This window comes from Lepisosteus oculatus, chromosome 24, assembly GCF_040954835.1.
Source record: "Lepisosteus oculatus isolate fLepOcu1 chromosome 24, fLepOcu1.hap2, whole genome shotgun sequence".
In the NCBI taxonomy this organism is placed as follows: domain Eukaryota; kingdom Metazoa; phylum Chordata; class Actinopteri; order Semionotiformes; family Lepisosteidae; genus Lepisosteus; species Lepisosteus oculatus.
Window position 1 is genome coordinate 2,592,650 of NC_090719.1, and position 21,300 is coordinate 2,613,949.

Consider the following 21,300-nt stretch of genomic DNA (forward strand, 5'->3'; position numbering starts at 1 on the left):
CTACAACAATTTAAAATAGTGACCCTACAGTGCTGTAACTGTATCTTAGGGCTTCGGAAAGGCCTCGATTTCACTCCTCCGAGACCGTGTTTTTACCCCCGCAAGAACGTGGTTTCCTCTCAGCACACGGTGCTAAAGCGGTGCAGCTCCACTGTTCCTAAAATCTCTGAAGACAGAACGAGGCGACGCCGGCGCTCTGCGGTGCGCTCGCGGCGTGTGACCCAAAACAAAATACGACACGGGTCAAAGGTGAAAGGTCGGCTCGCCCGTGCTGCCTCGCCTCTCTTGGAAACATGGCGGAGACCGAGCAGTCGTCAGGTAAGCTGACGGCTCCGTGCACGCCGGGGGCTGTTGACAGGGAGGCGCGGGGGCCCTTGTCAACCCTCAGTGGGCCGTCCGGAGGAGGGGGGGGGTCTTCAGAAATAAAGGGAAACTTTTAACCCCCTCCTACCACAGAGTAGTACAACTGCAGCCGAAATCGACATCCCGGCGGACTGGGATCTCCTTCGGCTCCGCTCTCGGGTTTTTTTTTTAAACGTTTGGCGGGGGGCACCTTTTCTCATTTCCCCGCCGAGGTGGGGTTTCCGGGGGCTCGCCTGGAAGGGCTGTCGCCCAGGGAGGGTGGAGGGGAGCCCCCCCAGCCCCCGGTTCTCGGGGCTAGGAGCCTGTCGGTACCGCCTGCATCACCGGTCCGGTCTCCGCGGGTGTTGCGGTTTCCTGGGAATGAAAACCGACAGGCCACTATTCGGCTACCTTAAAATGCGTTATTTGTAGCGGTGGCCGGCAAGTAATTTTTTTTAAATCGTTTAGAAACGCGGTACGTACGTTTAGCATCAGCGAGGAAGTGGCCGCTAACCAACGAGGAGAGAGAGAGACTCGGAGCAGCGCCAGCCGCCTTAATTAAAAAAAATAATAATTCACTTTTCACGAACGGCGACTTCTCGTCTCTCTCGGAGCGAGTTTTTCCAACTTTTTTTCTTTGCCCTGTGGTAGAAATGAAGCTAGTTGTTTTACGAGGCAATGAGTTCATCGTTTGCTTGCGAAATCGTGGACCTGGGCTGTATTCTTGAATGAAGTTGGAGGTTTTTAAGACCTAGCTCGTAAACGCACCCCATCACTGTCCTGGACCGACGAGTGTGTCCGCGTTGTGTTTTGGGGATGTGCTGTCAGTGTCCCACCGAGAATGGGAGATAAAAACAGTGGGCACGCCAACAAACGTTAAGAAAAAGCATTTGCGATTGATGTAACTGCCTCAGAAGACTGCTGTTTGACAGTGACACTGTGCTTATTGTGTGCATTGGACAAGGCTGCACCGTATTACACAACAATCATACGTTTGATTTCATCTAGTTCCCTTATTATGTACACAGCTACTGTGCTTGACTTAGTGGCAGGAAGGACCTGCTATTGTGGACGTTTGATAATGTCTAAGCAAAATTTATTACCAGCATTTTGTACAGGAGGTGAGCCTGGGACAAATATCTAGTTTGGAACTAAACGTAGGTGACTTCATGCAACACTCCACTCAAGATGCAGCTCTTTCACGGTTAGGGACGGTTGAGATTGTTTCTGAACGTCGGCAAGTGTTTTGGGTTTTTTTTCCTGGATCAAGGGCTTTGTTTCGCCAAACCAAACCAGAAATCCTGTTGTTTTCTCGCGTGCAGGAGGTGACAGCTGTGGTTTGGTGTCAGAGCTGCAGGGCGCTTTGTGTCTGATTTCCTCTCGCATGCGAGAGACGTGTTGGTCTCCCGATGGGAGAGGGGTGTCTGTTTCTACAGCATCAGGGCTGTATCGGTCTAGCCTGTCTGACAAGCCATGGCTGTTGGATCATGGGCCAGTGGAAACGCTCCCAGGAACAGAATCGGAATAAGATTCCCTTGTCATGACAGTTCTCCACAATAGTTGCTTGCTGAACACTTGTTGTTGGGTTGTTTGGGTCCTCTTATTCCTCTGGTGTGTTTGTGCAGGCCCACGCTCAGTTCCACAAAACACCTTATCCTTGAATTTTCCTTGAGTTTGTACCCGAAATCTCTTTTTGTCTTTCTTGCTCAAGGCAGGTTTGATGCCCGTCGTTGAGTAAAGGTGTCCTGTTTATTTCGTTAGGTGTTCAGTCCTTAAGGTGCTGTATGCTGCCCAGGTCTGATCCCTTGTACCCAGAAGAGGGGAGTGGAGGAACACTGTGTCTGTGGGTCTTCATGAGCTCTACATCTCCAGTGCTGAGTCATGACTTAAGTGATTTGACACCTTGTTTGGACTTCGGTTTATCTTGTGGGGGGGCGTGTCCGTTTCTACAGCGGTCGTAGTTTTTGTTGGATCGGGCTGCATCAGTCTGGTGCCTCGGTTTCCGAAAACGGCTCGCAGCTGGATCCGTGACTGCTGGATCATCCTCTCTGAGTGCCCGCTGCTTGCTGGGGTTCTGAGGACGCAGAGGAGGGAATGGCGCCGGCCCCCTTTCCTCAACTGAGGAGAGAAAACATCACTGCGGCGGTATATTGAAAAAAAAAAAGAAATGATTATTTTGCAGTGGATTCGATGAATCGGGAGGCTGTAGGCTGAACTGCTAGCTGGGGAGGGTGTTGCCCTCACACCAGCACATTGGGAATTCTGGCCCTGTAACTCTAATACCGAGCTGCTCTGCACTTGCCAATCTTGCCCCCCCTTTAATGCATGTCATCGAGCGTGCCAAAATAACAGAAGGAATAATAAAGCTCATATTTTATTTATGCGTGTTGGCGATCAGGTTCGCAGCCCTAAGGGGCATGCATTTTGTGCGTCACCTGCCGTTTTGAAAGCGACTCCGGGGTGGAAGTTACGAGTCCCCCTTTGTTATGCAGCTGCGGTGGACTGGTGTCGCGTTCAGGCTGTGTCCCGCCTTGAGCCCGAGGCTCCGGCTCCACTGCGACCCTGGATTGCATGAAGCAGATCGGAAGTGGGTGGATGGAGGTCGCGTGGCTGACTCGCACTTTGTCAACCTGCCTTTCTTTCTCTGTGCCACGTTCAGCTCGACGCTCTCTTCCACAGACTGCCCCACACTGCCAGACTCTCACTCCTGTACCAGCAGTCAGAGCTCCCTGCGACTCACCACTGGCAGCCCCACTGGAGCTCAGCAGGTGTGAGCCTGGCCAGTACCTGGATGGGAGACCTCCTGGGAAAAACTGAGGTTGCTGCTGGAAGAGGTGTTAGTGGGGCCAGTAGAGGGCGCTCTCCCTGCAGTCTTTGTGGGCCCTAATGCCCCAGCAGAGTGACGGGGATACTATGCTGTAAAAAAAAAAGGCACCGTCCTATGAATGAAACGTAAAACCGAGGTCCTGACTCTCCATGGCAGGGCACTTCTAGAAAAGAGTTGGGGTGTTACCCCGGCATCCTGGCTAAATTTCCCCCTGGCCTTTACCAATCATGGCCTCCTCATAATCCCCGTCTCTGAACTGGCTCCATCACTCTGCTCTCCTGCCCACTGAGAGCTGGTGTGTGGGGAGCGGACTGGTGCATCATCCAGGTGGGGCTGCACACTGGTGGAGGTGGAGGGGATCCCCATGACCTGTTGTGTGTGGTCTGCTGGTTATTTGTCTGGAGGCGGGCTGTGAAGAGGGAGGATGCACAGAGGTCTGCCAGGGGGGCTGGGTTTGGCTGGCGATCGGGCCTGGTTTCCGTAGTGACCCTTCTGTTGTCGCCCCTCCCGTGTGCCTCGCAGGCTCCTCCCCTGAAGATGACACGCCCCCTGCTCCCGCCAGCCTCAGCTTCATGGTGCCCAAGAAGGAGATCAACATGGTGCCAGACATGGGCAAGTGGAAACGCTCCCAGGTACGCCGGCGGGTGGTGGAATCGTAAATAAGATTCCCTTTTTCATCGTAGTTACTTGCTGAACACTTGTTTTGGAGATTATTTGCGGTAGTTTATTTCCCCTTAGTTCTCTGGTCTGTTTGTGTGGACTCAGGCACATAAAACACCTTATCGCTGAATTTTCCCTTAGTTTTTAACTTGAACTTTCTTGCGCAAGGCAGATTTAATGTCAGTAGCCGAGTGAAGGTGAAAGGTGTCCTGTTTAATTCTGAAGGTGTTCGGTCCTCAAGGTGATGTATGCTACTTGTTTCCTTGTATCCAAGAGAGGAGAGTGGAGGAACACTGTGTCTGCTGGTTTGCATGAGCTCTACATCTGCAGTGCGAGGTCTTGACTTGAGTGATTCAACTGCTTGTTTAGATTTTAATTTGTTTCTTCACTCAGACCTGACTGTCCAAAAGACCCCACTTCAGAGGCAAGTGTTTCCAGCAGATTCAGGAGACAGAGCTTTGTGTAGCTTCTCCTCGACTTGCTAACTGATCCACTGATGATAGAGGGAGGACACGGTGACACTGTGTTGGACACGCCCACAGTGGGAGTGACACTATCAGAGATGCCCACCACACACCTGGAGGGGGGACAGTTCTGAAGGGGCTGGGGCTGACACCAGTTACACCAGGGTCAAATACCATTGGGCCTTTGAAGAGCTAAAAGTACATTTACATATATTCCCCAAACGGAACACTGGGCAGAAAAACTGATTGTAACAGAAAACTTTAATTAAGATCTCCACAGGGGGCAGTGTTTCTCCAGGAACCAGGCATGGGAATTACTGCTCAAACGAGTCACTAGAGAACCATTTCACGGCATTTTGATCCGTTTTGTTTTTTTCCCAAGTTGAATTTCTTTTTCAAGCTGCGCTGAATGCAGACGGTTTGGAGTATTAGTTTAACTCCACGTGTGCGAATGGGGATTGAGCATGAACGAGGCAGCAGGCATGAAGAGCATCCGCACTCGGACTGGGCTTATGCACTACAGAGTACAGTTTGTAGCACTTGGAAGGGCTATACTCCTGTTGAGTGGGTATACATTTTTTCACTGTTGTGCTGTAGGGGGTGGTGTTTTAATCCCTCAGTGTGCGCACAGCATTGCTGAAGCCTTATTTCGGGTTCAGAACCGCAAAAGGTTCTCAACCATGTGCTGTGGATGAACTGTTTTTTTTTTTTTTCCGTCTGCTAATGGGGCGGAGTTGTAGCTCTGTGGCTCAGGATCTGCGCCTGTGGCTGGAATCCTACTCCGTTGGGCCCCTGAGCCAGGCCCTTCACCCCAGCTGCTCCAGGGGCGCCGTATAAATGGCTGACCCTGCGCTCTGACCCCCAGCTTCTCTCCCTGTCTGTGTGTCTCATGGAGAGCAAGCGGGGGTCTGCGAAAAGACAAATTCCTAATGCAAGAAATTGTATAGGGCTGATAAAGTGGTGTTAAATGGTGAAATGTTAATTGTGTTTGATTGTCTCCCCTCAAGGCCTATGCGGATTATATTGGATTCATTCTGACCCTGAACGAGGGAGTGAAAGCGAAGAAGCTCAGTTGTGAATTCAAACTGTCAGAGGTAAGAGGAGCAGGTCAGCGCTTCCGAAACGGCACGGCAGAACTTTTTTCTCCGCCCAGGCGTTTGGATCTCGTACGCTGGCGGCTCCCAGGAAATGGCTGGATCGGCTTCAGCAGCTCGCCCGGGCAGCTTGTTCCACACCCCCCCCCCCACAACCCTCGGTGTAAAGCAGTGTCTCTTGTCCGGTGCCCTCTTGCCCATTGCTTGTGTGTGTGTGTGTGTTTTTGACTCCTCGCTCACGTAAACCCGCAGATTTCCCTGTGTCCGTTTGCAGACGGTGCAGAAGCTGCTGTCTGTCCTCGAGACTTTGGACCGCTGGATTGACGAGACCCCGCCTGTGGACCAGCCCTCACGGTTCGGGAACAAGGCCTACAGGTCCTGGTACGCCAAGCTGGAACAGGTACAGCCGATACGCACACCGGTCGCCCTACGGGGATCGACTCCCTGCGCTTTTTTTTTTTTACTCCTGTTCTTCAGACTCCAGATAAAATCCCAGATAATCCGAAAAACTAAAGGCCGACGAGAGAGGTTGTCGCTCCTTTCCATAGCTCCTACCGTGCTTTACGAGACTAGTGTACTTTAACTCGTTAGATGTCAGAATATAAGAACAAATACAGAATATTCTTCATCTGGTGGCCCATGCACTTTGTAATTTAAATTTGTTTAGCTCTTGAGCGCCACTTAGTGGCTGCGGTGCAGGAGTCATGCGTGTCTTTAGCTGTGGAGGAGGAATGGGCTCGCTGATGTCTTTACCTTAACCTGACAGTTGTGAATATCCTGCTGTGGCTTTAGGGAATCAAACAAGTTGCCAAATTGCATCAAAAGTCTTTCAACGTCTGGTTGTCTGGCAAGGACCTTGTACAGGGCAGAATCTTAATGATGCAATAGCCATATTTTTTGGAAGGGGGTGGGGGGGGACAATTTTCTTTTAGTTTAAGAACTACAATTATTTCCATCTGCAAGTTTTTGCGGCAGCCCTGTCGCTCGAGGGTGGTCACTGTGACACGCGAACTGAGACTGGCTCTTTGTCCACTCTGCGCGCAGGAGGCTGAGAGCCTGGTGTCCGGAGTCATCCCGCCGGACCGCGCCGCAGCCGCCCCGGAGATCGCTGTGTATTTGAAGGAGTCTGTCGGGAACTCCACCAGGATAGACTACGGGACAGGTAGGCTTTGCGGCTCTGTACTGCACTTTGAGCTCCGGACACAGCAGGGCTCTCCATTCCTGGCCCTGCACAGCCCCATTAAAGGGGAAATGCAGTCCCATCTCATTATTAAATGCTGGTAACAAAATAAATTCTTTGACGGTACAGAAGAATTTTACAAATTTCTAATTAAGCACAAAATCGTGAACTTGGTGAAAGTACTGTAAGTTGTCACAATATCGCACTGGACATCCCACAAATACGTGAAGCAGCCCTTCCTGCTCACTAGTCGCTGTGATGACTGACGTAATGCGATGTACAAGCGAATAAGTACAGGTTGTGCAATAGATATTCCACCGCAGGAAGTTTCCAGCGTGATCTGAATGCAGGGTTAACACGTGAATTGTCAGCAAAACCATCTCGGAGTTGAGAGTAATATGTCTACTGGATTAAAAAAGGTGTATGCCAAGGCCTGCTTGTTTACAACGTAATAAGGTCGCTTCACGTCAAACAAGGTTTTGTTGGCTCGTTCTGAATCACAGAACATTTTTCTTTACAACTTTTAAAGCCCCAGTTTGCCTTGCAGGTCACTTGCGTCTAATGATTAACTATACTGATGAGGTATTGATCAACTAAGCAAGGTATTGTCATTAGTGAAGAGAATGCTGGTCTGATCAGCAAGCATCTTTGTACCTCTAAATGACTTAATATAAGAAAGCACCTGTTAAATTGATCTCAGTGTAATTGTTGCAGATCTGTGTGAAGTGGCAGTTTAATGGTAAAACTGTGTCGAACTGGGGCTCTGCAGGACCCATATTGGAGTCTCCCTGGTACTGATTTGAAGTATATCTCAACCGCATGCTTCTGAAAAATCCGCAGTTGTGAATCCCTGTCTTAGCCAGGGCAAAGGCATCTGTGTCCCGATAGATACAGAGATTGGTGTTGCTTCTGGTTTGTTTTCCACAATGTCCACTAGAGGGCGCTCTTGAAGCAGCACTGAGGGCTTCTTTTGCAAGTATTAAGCTCAGCACTGTGCCGTTTACATATAACTGTAAATGTAACTGTATTGTGGTGAGGAAAGCTAATTGCCCCTCTCTCTCTTTGTGTGTGCAGGCCACGAGGCAGCTTTCGCTGCCTTCCTCTGCTGCCTCTGCAAAATCGGTGCTCTCAGGGTGGACGACCAGCTCGCGATAGTCTTCAAGGTGTTTGACAGGTGAGAAGCCGCAAGAGCGAAAGACAGGTGACAGGCGAAGAGGGGGTCACCCAGGCCTCTCAGCCTGTTTGTAGTCCTTATGTTTTCATGCATTGTTTTGCGTGTTCGGTCTCGGAGCGTGGTGCGTCGTTTTGCGAGCTCTTAATAAAAGGGCTTGTTTGTTTTCACAATCCCACGCAGGTATCTGGAGGTGATGCGGAAGCTGCAGAAAACCTACCGCATGGAGCCCGCCGGCAGCCAGGGCGTCTGGGGGCTGGACGACTTCCAGTTCCTACCCTTCATCTGGGGCAGCTCCCAGCTCATAGGTAAACCTCCCCCGTAGATAAAGGTCCTCTTATCACTGTAAAGGATCTCGCACAGAGGAAGGCTAGACCTGATGCATGCATTAACGTGATGCACTGCAAAACTATTGGGATCACTAGTTTCAATCCATGTGTGTATCTGTAGAATCAGGTTATGTATAGTTCATGGCGGCGCAGTGGTGAGCATTGCTGCCTCACAGTGCTGGAACCCTGGGTTTGACGCCTGTGGTGCTCTCTGCGTGGGGTTTGCATGTTCTCCCCTGGTTTGTGTGGGTTTCCTCCGGGTGCTGCGATTTCCTCCCACAGTCCAAGACATGCCGGTTGATTGCCCTGTGATTGTGTCCTGCCTAGGGTATATTCTGTCTTGTGTCCATTAGATTATGGATTGTTAGATATATAACTATAAAATCTATAATGTTAACCAGATTATAAAATGAGAGGGAGCTTTGAGGCTTGTTAATGCTCTAGGCTGTTTTCATACATGAATATGAGCTTATACACCTCCCACACCTGGGGTAAGCAAACTTCTTAATAAAAGCTGAAGGCTAGCTCTCATGTCTTGGGCTTCGCAAGGCATTATGGTTTGGTACGCTCAACAGTGACCTCCGGTGGGGAAACTGCGCCTTCATTTTTCTGTCTGGCTCTGCCCGGTAGACCACCCGACACTGGAGCCCAGGCACTTCGTAGATGAGAAGATGGTGAACGAAAATCACCAGGACTACATGTTCCTGGAGTGCATCAAGTTTATCAACGAGGTAAGGAGGCCCCGACAGATCCAGGAAAAAAAGCCGTCTCTCTATTCCGGCCGGTGGGCAGATCTGGACAGCAAGCCGGCGGCCAGCACTGGGCCGCACAGAGCCTAGACAGGGCGAGGAGAATGCCTTTACCCAGCAGCCTGACGCTTCTCCCCTCGCGCTGTGTTTCCCGTCTTCCTCCGCAACAGGACCCCAGAGTTAAGGAAGCGGCCTTTCTGGCCGTGTGACCTAAGGGGAGCGCAGGCTGTTGGAAAGGCGCGGTGTCGTCATGTCCCCTTCCTCCCCGGTGCAGGAAGGAGGATGTAGCAGCTGCAGGCTGGCTTCCGTATTAGTCAGCTCTTAGTCACGGTGGGGTGGGTCCAGCTGGAGTGACCTGTGTGTGTTTGGGAGCCGGGAAAGGGGGGGTGGGAGACCAGCAGACCAGAGGGGTTAAAGGATAGGAGATACAAACCCATTTCTCTCTCTCTCTCTCCCTTTTCCATCCTTGACTCTCTGTCTCTCTCGGACTCACCCTCTCCTGGGGCTCCCTCCCTCTTTCTCTTTTCCTCTCTCAGGCTCAGGGAGGTTAAGTTATGAGGAGCGCATGGCTGTGACTCATTTCCTTCCCCACATGATTGCTGTGAATCACTCCCCCCCCCCCACCTCCTTCTTCCTCCCCCTTCGCCCCAGGGGACCCCTCTGGGCTCGGCCTGGCCGGGCAGCGCTGAGCTCCATTCTCACGCAACGCGCCGGGATTCCCGAGCCGGGGGACGGTCACGAGCTGTCCAGCTGTGTCCGTAGGCTGAGGCCGGACAGACAGGGGTGGGGGCTACTTTGGCGGGGGTTTGTGAACGGGCTCTGCAGCACTGCGTTTCAGTGTCCGGGGTTTGAGACGGGGACCCAGGCTGCTCTGTGGAAAGTTTTCGGCATCGACGTCGGCCCGGAGAATTCCAGTTGGGCGCAGGGGCTGGACAGGAGATTGCTCTGTTCCACCCGGCTGTAATTCCTGCTCTTCCACACCACTCCCTGACCCCCTGCAGGGTCTCTGGTTTTCCTTAACCACCTCCACTCACTTAATTACTTAATTGACCTGTTTCCGTAAGAAGGCAGAACTCCTGAGTGTTTTTTTAGGTTGAACTTAATTGCCGTTTTGAAGATTACCCTTTAAAAATACTGGAGTGGCTGGAGTTACCCAGCTGTTAGACACAGTTTTTCTCTTTAAGGAACATGTAACTAAAAAGCCAAAAAGTAATGTGAAATCATCTCCAGCCGCTACCTGAGACGAAGGAAAGGAATTGGTTTCACAATGATAACTGTAGTCTGGAGGCAGAAGTTAGGTTGAAATCGAACCACCCCACACGCATAAGGTCGACTCAGCTCTTATTGGTCTTATCAGGTTCTTGTTTGTTCACTCTTCTCTTTGCTTTGCGTCTTTTTTTTTATTATTCATTCATTCCCTTCCGTTCCTAGCGAGCGCACGGGGTCAGGAATGCCTTGACGTGATCTGTCGGCCTCCTCTGGGTCCCGCTAAGAACAGGTAGCTCACTGGCTTAACCCCGGGCACTGTCCGCTTAGCTCAGCCGCTCAAGGGTGTCACCTGTGCCTCCTGCCACGCACACCTGCGCAGCGGTGCGCAGCTGGCCGGTGCCGACGGCGTGGCGGACAAGGACATCCTGAGCCCGAGTCTGCCAGACTCCCACAAGCCTGCTGCTCTGTCAGGGCCATCGTCCTTCCCCAGGGCCGCGCCTGGGAGGTTTCTGGCCGATCGATGATTTCGGGAAGCGGTGGGGAATCTCCCAAGTTTTGGGAGGAGAATCGGGAGGGGGGAAAAAAGGGGCAGGTGGGGCGGGCAGGCTGGAGCACCTGAGGGCGGAGGGCTCGGGGACCGGGCCTGACTCTCCAGCAGACGAAATCCCGGTGTGTTTCTCTCCCCTCCTGCAGATGAAGACCGGCCCGTTCGCCGAGCACTCCAACCAGCTGTGGAACATCAGCGCGGTGCCCACCTGGTCCAAAGTCAACCAGGGACTCATCCGAATGTACAAGGCCGAGGTAGGTGCACGGCAGGGAGGCCCCAGCCCCTGAATCCCCAGTGAGGGGGGGTAGACAAGGCCGGGGGGGGCAGCAGAAGTGCCGGCAGTTTCTCTCTGCCTCCTGCAGTGGAACGTCAACGGAACGTTTGCTTCACAAGAAGGATGGGGGAAAGGGGCAAGACTGTGCACGATGTGTAAATCCATACCGTCCTCAGATGAGTGATTTAGGCTGTGCCCTCTCTCGTTCTTGAGGCATAGGAGGCGCTAAAGCCCAGGTTTGGGGGCGTCTTGCACCGGGGTGTTTTGGGTCGACCCCTCAGTGGTCAGACGCTGGCCGACCCGGCCTGCATCACAGCGCGGTGGACGGGGGGCCGTGTGTCCTCACCGCGCGCACCAGGACCGCTCCTGCTTGACGCCTGTGTGGCGGGCTCTCGATCACTGCCCCAGGGACGCCCTGTCCAGCCCCGCCTCCGCCCGTCGCAGGCGCTGTGCCGGGACGTGGCACCCAGATACGGGAGCTGCCGGTTTTTTTTTTCCCCCTCGTTTCGGAATTCCTCGTGACATCCGCGGCTGCCTCTAGGTACTGAGGCCTCCCGCTCTCCTCGCTGCAGAGGAAACCGCAGTAGCATGGCGGCTTTAGCTGGAAGAGTGGTGCCTTGCGTTTGTCGTAGTTGTCCTCCCGGAGGATCCCAAAGGACTTCCAGAGGAGGAGGGGCTCGGAGCCTGGGACAGAGCATGTTGAGGAACTCCAGCCATCGGGCTTGGAAAGGGACGCCCCCCCACCCCCTAAAACACACGCTCACCCCCCTCAGCCCTACAGAGCCAGGCAGCATTGCATCGTATTGCAGGACACGCAGGAGGTGTTTTCGAACTTGCACAGAGAGAGAGAGCCTGCATAGGGAGTTATACAGGTCGACGCCGAAGGCCTTGGTCCCCTCCTGCCTTCCTGGTTGGTATCGCGTCCGATCTGGTTTATTCTGCCTGGCTGCTGGTGCAGAATGGCTGCAGCGGGGCCTTTCTAGTGGGGGCTGCACTACGGCGGTGATGAAGTGGGATGGATAAATGAAATGATCATCATCTACTGTACGGATTTGGTCAGTATTTTCACCCAGGGTGGCTGTACCAAGATCCTCGACCAGTTCCCTGTCCTCTCTCCTCCCCCGGGATTTTGACCCCAATCCCCCAGCCTGTTCCGGCCCTGACTCGGGATCCGGCGCCGGGGTTACCCCTGGGCGGAGCAAGTCCGGGCCCCGGAGAGGAGGCAGTTCCGGTCTGCTCCGCTTCCTCAAGCGCCGGGACAGGGCTGGGAGAAGAGGGGATTTCCTGCGCCGACTGGGGAAACTCTCACGCGCTCGCGCTCCAGACAGGGGAAGAGACATCGGCGGCTTTCGCAGGGCACATGGAGGCAGAGCGCCACACACACACACACAAGGAAAACACAGGCTGCAGGAGAAGTGTGCCCATTCACCACCGCCATGCTTAAAAAGCTCCTTAAAACACACCTAAAGAGCACTGGAGAGCGCGTCCTTGAGGTTTGTGCAGCTCAGTGGTCATCTGCTTTCCAGATGGAATCACGAGAGAGCATTCTCTTGGGCTTGGAGCTTCCAGGCATAGTGTTAATTAAGCCTTTGAGAGTTTCTGCCTTGGGCGAGAAAGGGTTAAAGGCCGTGTGTGTGTGTGGGACAGCGAGAGAGAAGCTCTCCCCACCCCCTTCTCCCTCCCAGCCCACATCCTGTGTTGTTCAGAGGGTCTGCATGCCTTCCCCACTGCAGGGCAGAGCTCAGGGGCCAGCTTGTCGGCTCTCTGCTGCTGCAGCCCTACCTCCTCCCAGCCAGCCAGCCTCTCGCCCTGCTCCCCCTGTATCCTGGAAGGGTGAGAGAGAGCGAGCTGTAGCCTTTTCCGTCCTCCCAGCTCTGCGCCACACGACGGCCAAGTCGAAAATGAATGTCTTTTTGCCGTTTTTTTTAAAACCGATTTAATTTGGCGGCGGGATATTCAGAGGACCACATGCACAGTGCACTCTTCCCCCATAAAAAATGGGGTGAATTCTTCTTTGGTGCTTCTTTCTATGATAGCCATTTCTGCGATGGATAGAAACAAAATAGTCCATTTCTTACTAACTGTATCTAATCCTCAGTAGAATTGGCATTTTTAAAAAAATTTGGAATCAAATGTTTGGCCAGTTAAAAAAAAAAATAACAATAATTGAATCTTATTTAAACACATGGCGCCCTTGGTGCTGCATTGGTTTTAGTGAGCGCAGTTGTGTGTGTTGTGCTGTGTCTGTAGGCATCCGAGTTCCTGTGTTTGCGGGTGCGTGTCTGTTTTGAGCGTCACTGGGGAGGAGACGTGTTCATTGATAATTTTTGTCATGTTTTCTGTTCCCCCGACCAATCACGGCAGAGGTCGAAAGTTCGGCGATTAACACTTGGCGTGCTGTGTGGGACGCCCAGGGCTGTCGGAGCTGTGAATGTGCCCCCCGCTCCCCTGCTGACGTCACCCGATCGCGGTGCCAGCCCTCCCCCGGCCCTGTTTCACAGCCCTGGCCTGTGTCCTCTCAGTGCCCAGAGCCTCAGACTGCACCCCAGAGACTGGAATGCTCCCTCCTCTGTGCTCGTTTCCTCCAAGCAGCGGTCGGCAGTAAAAGCACCTTGAATGTGAACGCGAGAGGAAAGGCGCAGCGGGCTGTCAGATGTTGCTGTTGACACCTCTCTTGTCTTAATGCCGCTGACCCTGGAGTGACCTCTGGCCTGTGAGGCGGTAGCCCTCCCCAGTGCTGACTGTAGCCCCTGTTGCAAGACGAGTGGAGCTGCCCGAGCCTGGCTCTGCGTTTCAGTGCTGCCGAGAAACGGGAAGAGAAATCTCTCTGCAGAAAGTTCCCAGGCAGGAGCTCCAGACAGCCATATAAAGACAGCACCCTCGTTTATCAGTGAAGCTTTATTTCACCGAGACATAATGAGCAGTGTAGTTCCCGGGCAGTGCTGTCCTAGCAATTACAGTGAATTGTCTTGCTCAGTGGTTCCTGTGTCACGGCAAAATGAGGCCTCAGCAGCTTTTTCGTTGGTTTTTTTTTTTGCTGCTCTCCCGCTGAGGTTCCCGACGCGCGCGCTCGCAGTTGCGAAATGTATTTGCCTCCAGAATGTCACGTTTTGCAGAGCCGCCGGGGGTCAACAAAGCTTAAAAGCCCCGTGTAGAGCCGGGGCGATCGTCCTGCCTCGCGTTCCCCATTCCCCTCGCGAATGGCTTGCGCGATCCCCGGCGGCTCATCGTCTCTCTTGTCTCGCTCTTCTCTCGCTGCAGTGCCTGGAGAAGTTCCCCGTGATCCAGCACTTCAAGTTTGGCAGCCTGCTCTCCATCCAGCCCGTCAAGCCCTGAGACGTCGGCGCGTGGGTGGGTGGGGCAGGGGGAGGGAAACAACCCAGTAATGAGAATGACCATGAATTAAAAGAAAACGGAGGGTTGAACCCAAAAATCAGAAGTCCGTGCGAATGAAACAGTAGATCCTGCAGGGATCTGGGCACCTTTTCTTAGAGGAGAACCCTTTCCCCCGATCCATAGCCCTCTTCCTTGTAGAGATCCCACCCATCTTCCCGTTTGAGTTTTGATTTTATATTTTATTTATTTATATTTTCTATCCAGACCTTGTGTGCGCGCGGGCAAGTGTGGTGTATTATATAGAAGAGCCTGCTTTCATCAATCGATCACTCCGTCTCTGTCTCTCTGTCCATACCCCCTGACCCCCACCCGGGTGCTGTCCCGATCACACTCCTGTCAAAGGGAGAAGGCTTTACTGCATGTGGCTAGTGTTCTGCAGGAACCGATGAAAGGTTCCTGGTGGTGTTTTGCACACTGGTAGCATGCAAAATGGGGACATCACAGTGATTCCTGTCTCGGTCTGCTTTAAATGCTTCTCCTTTGCTTTCCCTTGCAGTGGGGAAACAATACATTGTTTTGTAGCAAGAGTCTTGAGCCACGTCTCCATTTAGAATATACTGTCTATACAGTATACATAGAACTCAGAAATCACTTCTTGTTCTTATTTGCCACACAGCTGTGGTGTTTGGAGTCGATTGAGCTGTGGTTATCTGGCACACGACCAGGCGCGCTCACGCTAGCCCGGCGACCCAGCTTTGCTAGGCAGGGTCAGAGCTCGACACGGGCTCTGCCGACTCCCAGCGGGGGGGGGGGCAGTGTGGTGTTTCTCCACAGCTCGTCCGGGATCAGGCCATCCGGTCGGCAGCCAGCGTTTACAGATGATCGTGAGCAGCTGGAAGTCACCCGACCAGCTTCTGACCGCGCATACATGGCCAATGCTTGCAGTAAATTTGACGTTTGTTTTGAAAATGCGTGCGCTAGTTCTGTAGGAGTAACATAAGGCTTGCGTATGGAATTAAAACCCAGGTTGAAAGAAAGGGGCACTTTTTCCACCTTTGTGTAACGCTCAGTGACTTCCTGCAAAACTGGTCAAATCTGAGGCCCGTGTTGCAGAGAAGACTGATGTCGGGACAGTTTCAGACGTGATGAAAAGCACCAGCTGTGCAGCACCGAGAGTATTCTGAGGCCCAGGAAATACCTCGACCAGTCTTGAGTATTTGTTTTGCTTGCCCACCCAGTGTGGGATCACCACTTGTTTGAGGATTCGGGGAGTGGCTCTGTTCTCCTCCTCCTCCTCCCCCCCCGCATGCAGAGGTCTTTGCCGATTGGCCCAGGAGGAGGGATGGGTCTCTCGGGGGCATCCCTGTAGGCCTGGAGGGGACACCGTGTTGCCAAGCGCCCCAGCCAGCTCCTAACCCTTCCTCACGCCCTCTGCCAGCTGTGTGCCCACATGGGGGCACGTCCTTGTTTCAGACGCGTGTTGTGCTGGAGGGACTTACCCTGCCAGTTCAGGTAGGAGCAAGAGAAGAGGGGCTGTCCTGAATTAAGGACTGGCTCCTCAGGTTTTTGGCTTTGTGCAGCATCTGTTGACCTATCTTGTCGTTATCAGTCGTGGCCGTACGGAGATGCCGCTTGTTTTCCAGCACTTAAATACAGTAAACGATTTTAACGTATCCGATGTGGGATATGAGTGGCTTGTATCTTTTAATGGGAAAGCGGCTTGTCCAAGATGGGTCCGGTGTTGCCCTCAATCTGGGCTTTAAAGACTGACACCCTCCGGGTCGCAAGTTAGTTGCTTTTCATATTACATGAAATGAAAGGCAGGCGCAGTGTTTTTATTGCATTTTAAGCCAACGCAATTACGCGATGCACCAGTGGCACATTGAAGTGATCTGAACAGAGCACGTACAACGCTGGCTCGGTGTTTAATCTGGGAATGGTTTCCAAAACGGGGAAAACTACGGGATTCCCGATCCCCCCCTTCTCTCTAATCCCTCCCAAATCTTCCCTCTCTCAAAAAAAAAAGCAGTTAAACTAAAGGAAAAAAAGACCGAAGGAGACCGAAGACACAAGAAACAGAGCAAAATAGTAATTACACCAAACAGTCTCTAGGAAGGACAGCCGTATCGGATATCATCTGAGTAACCGGTTAGCGACAGATTAAGGTCTTGGGTGCAGAAGGGAGCCTCCAAGCCTCGAAATGGTTGAGAAATGTTTGCCAACTGGAACTACTTTCAAGTCCGGATTTAGCTGTGGAAAGAGCTGCCGTTGGCTGGAGACGCTGGCAGGACCGGAGTGCACGGCGTTCACACACACAAGGCCGGGGAAGACTGCATGGGAGACCCCCTGGGGAAAAACTGAGGCTGCTGCTGGAAGAGGTGTTAGTGGGGCCAGTAGGGGGCGCTCACCCTGCAGTCTGTGTTGGTCCTGAAGCCCCAGAATAGTGAGGGTGTGTTACTATATTGTAAAAAGGCACCGTCCTTTGGATGAGACGTAAAACCGAGGTCCTGACTGTGGTAATTAAAAATCCCAGGGCGTTTCTCGAAAAGAGTAGGGGTGTAACCCCAGCATCCTATCCAAATTACCCATCATGACCTCCTAATAATCCCCATCTCTGAACTGGCTCCATCACTCTGCTCTCCTCCCCACTGAGAGCTGGTGTGTGGGGAGCGGACTGAGGCGCTCTGGCTGCCATCACATCATACTGGTGGTGAAGGGGATCCCCATGACCTGTAAAGTGTAAGGAATTATTCATCATTTATAATAAGACTCCCTGTGTGTGACCTGCACACCATCGCTCGTGTCCAAAACGGCGGAGATCGGTGAAGAAGGTCTTTTATTGACCCGGGTCGTGGAGGAAGTCGGGAGACATCCAGTGGGGCCCAGGGGGTCCCCTGGCGTTGGCTAGAGTTGTGAGGATTCAGCTCGTCGTTAACTGTGGACCTGTGGAAGACTCAACCCCCTCCCCAATAACCTTCGAGCACAGGTATCTGGGAATACGGACACTGTGGCAGTTCCATCTTATTGAAAGCTGATTCCTGAGACTTAAGGAACATGGAATACCGGATGGTTGTTTTTTTTTTCGGATGAGGCTGGAGAGAGCTCAGCGCCCAATGTACGGGAGCATGTTAAGCAGGGAGTTGCGGGTTCACATCCAAGCTGTGCCTAGTTGTGGTCTGGTCCTGTCTAGCATCGTTTGCCCCCCCCCCCCTCTAGTTTCTGGAAGTTGGTTTGGGGGGAACAATGGCTGCCAAGTGGCTTAGCGTTCTCTTGAAACTCGCCCGTCATCAGACTTTTTCCATCCATCCATTTTTGTACCACTGCAAGTTCAGACCTGCAGGGCTCTGGCGCCTGTCCCGACCGGGAAAACGGCCGCATTAACGAGTCGAATTGAAACGCTGCCCTGAATCCACCTCCTCGCTTTCAGACGGGGTGTTTCCCTGCAGCTCTTGACTTCCCTTCAAGGTTTCCCGTTGGATGTCGCTGAATGTCCCAACAGGGTCTCATCTCAGCACGCGTGGCCGTGCGCAGATGTTGCTGTTTTCCACCAGTAAAAAAAAAAGAAATCAGGTGCCAAAATGTTGTTGTTGTTAAAAGACACTTTCGGTTTCTTTCTGGATCTTGATTCCCCATGCACACTCGAACCAGGCTGTTTCCACTCGCGTTGTGCTCATTGTGACTGCTGGTGCTGTTCGTGAGCGCAGTGGAAGTAATCTACCCTGGGGGCGGATGACAAGCGTGTACATTCACAGCCTCAGCTCTGCCAGGTCTCCCCTGCCTGTCCCACTCTTGCACCTCTTGGCCCTCAGGACACGCCGGGAGAAGCACTTTCTCATGTGGCTGGCCTGTTGGGTTCAGCGAGGCGTGAGGTCGGAGAGCGGACTGCTGTTTTTCAGGGTGCGGTGAATGACTCCCGACTCCAGGCTGGCCCCTGAGGACCCGGGGTGAGGGGGGGGGGGGGGAGGGGTTTTTTTTCTGGTGTCGAATTCGTCCCCAAACTTTTCCTCCCTCAGCCGCCAGAGCTTTGACACTGACCCGTAGTCCGCATCTCTGTGCACGAGTTCGCAAGAGCTGCCGGTGTGCTGTAAGACCGTCAAGGATGCGGGCTCCGGGGAGGAGCCCTTTCACGAGAAGACATCTCCATCAGCACGACATATCCCCGCGTTCATGCAGCGAGTAGTGAGCATGACCCGTCTCATGTGTGTACCGAACCCGTCTTTGAGTTCCGCAATAAACCAATAAACTCATGAAAGTACCACGCGTCTCTCTCTCTCTTTTTTTTTAAATCTTGCTGAACCGGTTTCGCTGTTGAGGAAAAGTGCTGCGCCCGTTCTCTCGCTCCGCTGCCTCATCCTCCTCGACACGCCTGGGGGAATATTTTTGGAAACCCTCCAACCCGTTTTTTTTTATTTTAAATATATTTTGTTGTTGTCATTTAGCCTGAGCCGGCGTATTATGTCAATTCTTCGATATGTCCTCTTGCTGCCAAGAATGTTTTCTGTTCGAAATTAAGACCGGTCTTTTTTTTTTTTGGAAAAAGAAGAAGGCATCTCGCAGTAATAGGACTGAGAGAATGTATAAGGCTGTGTGTGGTGGGGGGCGCGCTGCACAAGCCATCTGCAGCCTGTTGTGACCCTTGCTGGTACTGGCCTCTGCGGTGTTTCGTTCAGGCTACCCGGGCGGCACGCTAATGGAAAACACGTGCGGCCTCGATCAGAGAAGTGGAGTGTCTCAGACCAGCGAGGCATTTATACCCTCCCGCGGGGTAACTGTCGAAGCTTTCTGAGCTGCGTCGCTTGACGGCGTGTGATCAACCCCGGATAAGTTTCTCCTGTCAATATCTCCATTTCTCTTTCTTTTTTTTTAAGTAATCTAATTTGGCGTACAGTTGTCGGGCCCTCGCTCCTTCGGGGTATACGTGTGGTCCTGGGCGGCCGTATCTGCGCCTCTTTAAACGCGATCGTGTACGTCCGAGCTCGTCCTGGGGCTGGAGACTTATTATCCAGAGGGGGTCCTATTACAGAGCAGGATAGAGTCCAGATCGCTCCTCGCCGGCTCCTGTAGCCGAGGTGAGGCGCGACCCGCCCCCCTGCAATTCAAAACGGGGGGGGGGGGCTGATTTAACCGAAGGGGTCCGCAGATAAGGGCGGCTGAGGAACTGAGGAGAGCTGTTATCTCGGGGAATAGATCACAGCTGCTGAGGAGGAGCGCAAGAAAGCGCTGTGGAGTGTAAGACGAGATACCTGTAGCCTGCTGTACAAGTTATTGATAGGGCAGATTATATTAATATTTACAGTCCTATTTTCTCCATCTCAGCCTACTCAATTTTCAGTTCAATTCAAGGTGCTTTATTAGCATGACCGATGGGTACAATCAGTGTTGCCAAAGCAAAGAAAATAATGAAATTCACATTCGCACAGACTCTCTGTCTGTACTCTCTCTCGCACCTCGGCCTCTCGGGCGCGGTGAGTTCGCTCATAAACCTGATAGTACACGGAAGCAAACATCGCCGTATTTGTTCTGAAGTTCAGTTCGTACGCGTGTGTTTTTTTCCAGATGTGCGAGGCAATGTTTTGATGTGGTTTCTCGGGATAATAAGCAGTCAGAGTGTTAAATCGGAGGCTAGAAATCATCCCCCTCCTCCCAGCTGTCGACCCGAATATCCCTCCTAGGAGCTGTATCGAGGGCGCCTGCAGTTTCCCAGCGGTACCGCTAGGAGGAGCTCGGTTGACGCCGTTCACCCTGTTTGGGAACGTTTCCCACGCAGAACGAAAACAGGAACATCTTGGCATTTAATAAAATACACGGGGAAAAGGCGCATTTAAACTTTAAACCTTACAACAGGAGGGACGCTACACTTCTGTGCAAGCGATATGAGCGCGCCTGGAAAGATCTCTAACATACAGACGTGTGGATTTGAACAGGAATGACTTATCCTGGCAGCGCGCAGACAAATTAAAAAAAAAACATACAGTATATATGTATAAAAATCACCCAGTTTTGAAAACTGTTTCAAATATTAACACTCACACACACACGCGTGAGCCCCACAATCTTTGAGTGTGTGTGTGAGAGAGAGAGAGAGAAAAATCGCCTTCGCGATCGGTTTCATATTGGCTATTTTGTGATTTACGGCCGCGCGGTCGACACCGGTCTCCAAAGCCCGATCAGGAGATGAGCGATTTATTTTTTAAAAAAGAGAGAGAGAGGTTGAAAAGTGAAGGGGACAGGACAGCTGGGGTTCAAAGTGTTTGGAAGAGGCGCTCGGCCGTGCCTGTGCCTTGTGTCGAGGGAGCGGGTGGGGCTGGAAAGGAGGCGCGGGCGGTGTCGAGGCTGAGGTCAGGCTAAGGTGCTGCTCCATACACCTCCAATACCGCCATTCGTCGCTTTTGGAGAACACCACCAAGCGGCATAGAGCAGAGATAACAAACAGGTAGACGTCCTGTGAGACTCGGCGGGGTCGGGGAATCAGGAAGGCGCGCCGGCGTGACTCCCCTGCAGCGCCCAAGAGTAGGGGTGTCCTTTTTCTTCAAGAGAGGGCATCTCTCTCCGGTCTATCACTCATTCCCCGTTTCCTAAAGTCGGACAACGGCTGCGTTTCTGTAATTCCTTTAAAAAAGAAACACGACGTTGCGGGTTTTTCAAAGGCTGGACGGGATATTGTAGATGGGGAGAATTGGTTGAGTCTTGAGGTTTTTTTTGTGTGTGAAGTTTTTAGGGCGCTCCCGGCCTGAAGAACTGGCCGCTGTTTTGAACTGCATGAAACACGCCCGTGTGTACATGGTGCACATACCGGACCCCAAACCCCCAGACAATAATTTCGTCGCCGCATCAGGGGGCGAACTCCGTCGTGAAATTTCTGAAATAAAGCAGGGCCCTCTCACACCCCCAGAAAAATCGGGGGACCGGAGCGCTGTCGCTTCAAACCCAAGGTGCGTCAAAACACGACCGGAGCGTCACTCCTATTCGCTCTCATACAAAGCGCGAGAAGGGACGCGGACGTACAGTTCCCACGGAATAAGAACTCCACGTGTTTTTGTGGGGGAGAGGGAGTAGGCATATACTTCGTCTCTCCTTTTAACCCTAGCACTGCAGCCCTTAACCGCCTTTGTACTCTT

At 52.5% G+C, this 21,300-nt stretch overlaps 1 protein-coding gene across 1 annotated transcript; it reads left to right on the plus strand.

The window, feature by feature from the left end:
• The first annotated feature begins 210 nt into the window (after positions 1-210).
• On the plus strand, positions 211-18,437 carry ptpa (protein phosphatase 2 phosphatase activator). Its single transcript, XM_069183273.1, has 10 exons — positions 211-318; positions 3,692-3,801; positions 5,301-5,387; positions 5,662-5,787; positions 6,432-6,549; positions 7,642-7,741; positions 7,922-8,046; positions 8,698-8,798; positions 10,719-10,826; positions 14,108-18,437. The coding sequence occupies exons 1-10, from the start codon at positions 294-296 to the stop codon at positions 14,180-14,182; spliced, it is 975 nt and encodes a 324-aa protein (XP_069039374.1). The 5' UTR covers positions 211-293; the 3' UTR covers positions 14,183-18,437.
• The last annotated feature ends 2,863 nt before the right edge of the window (positions 18,438-21,300 follow it).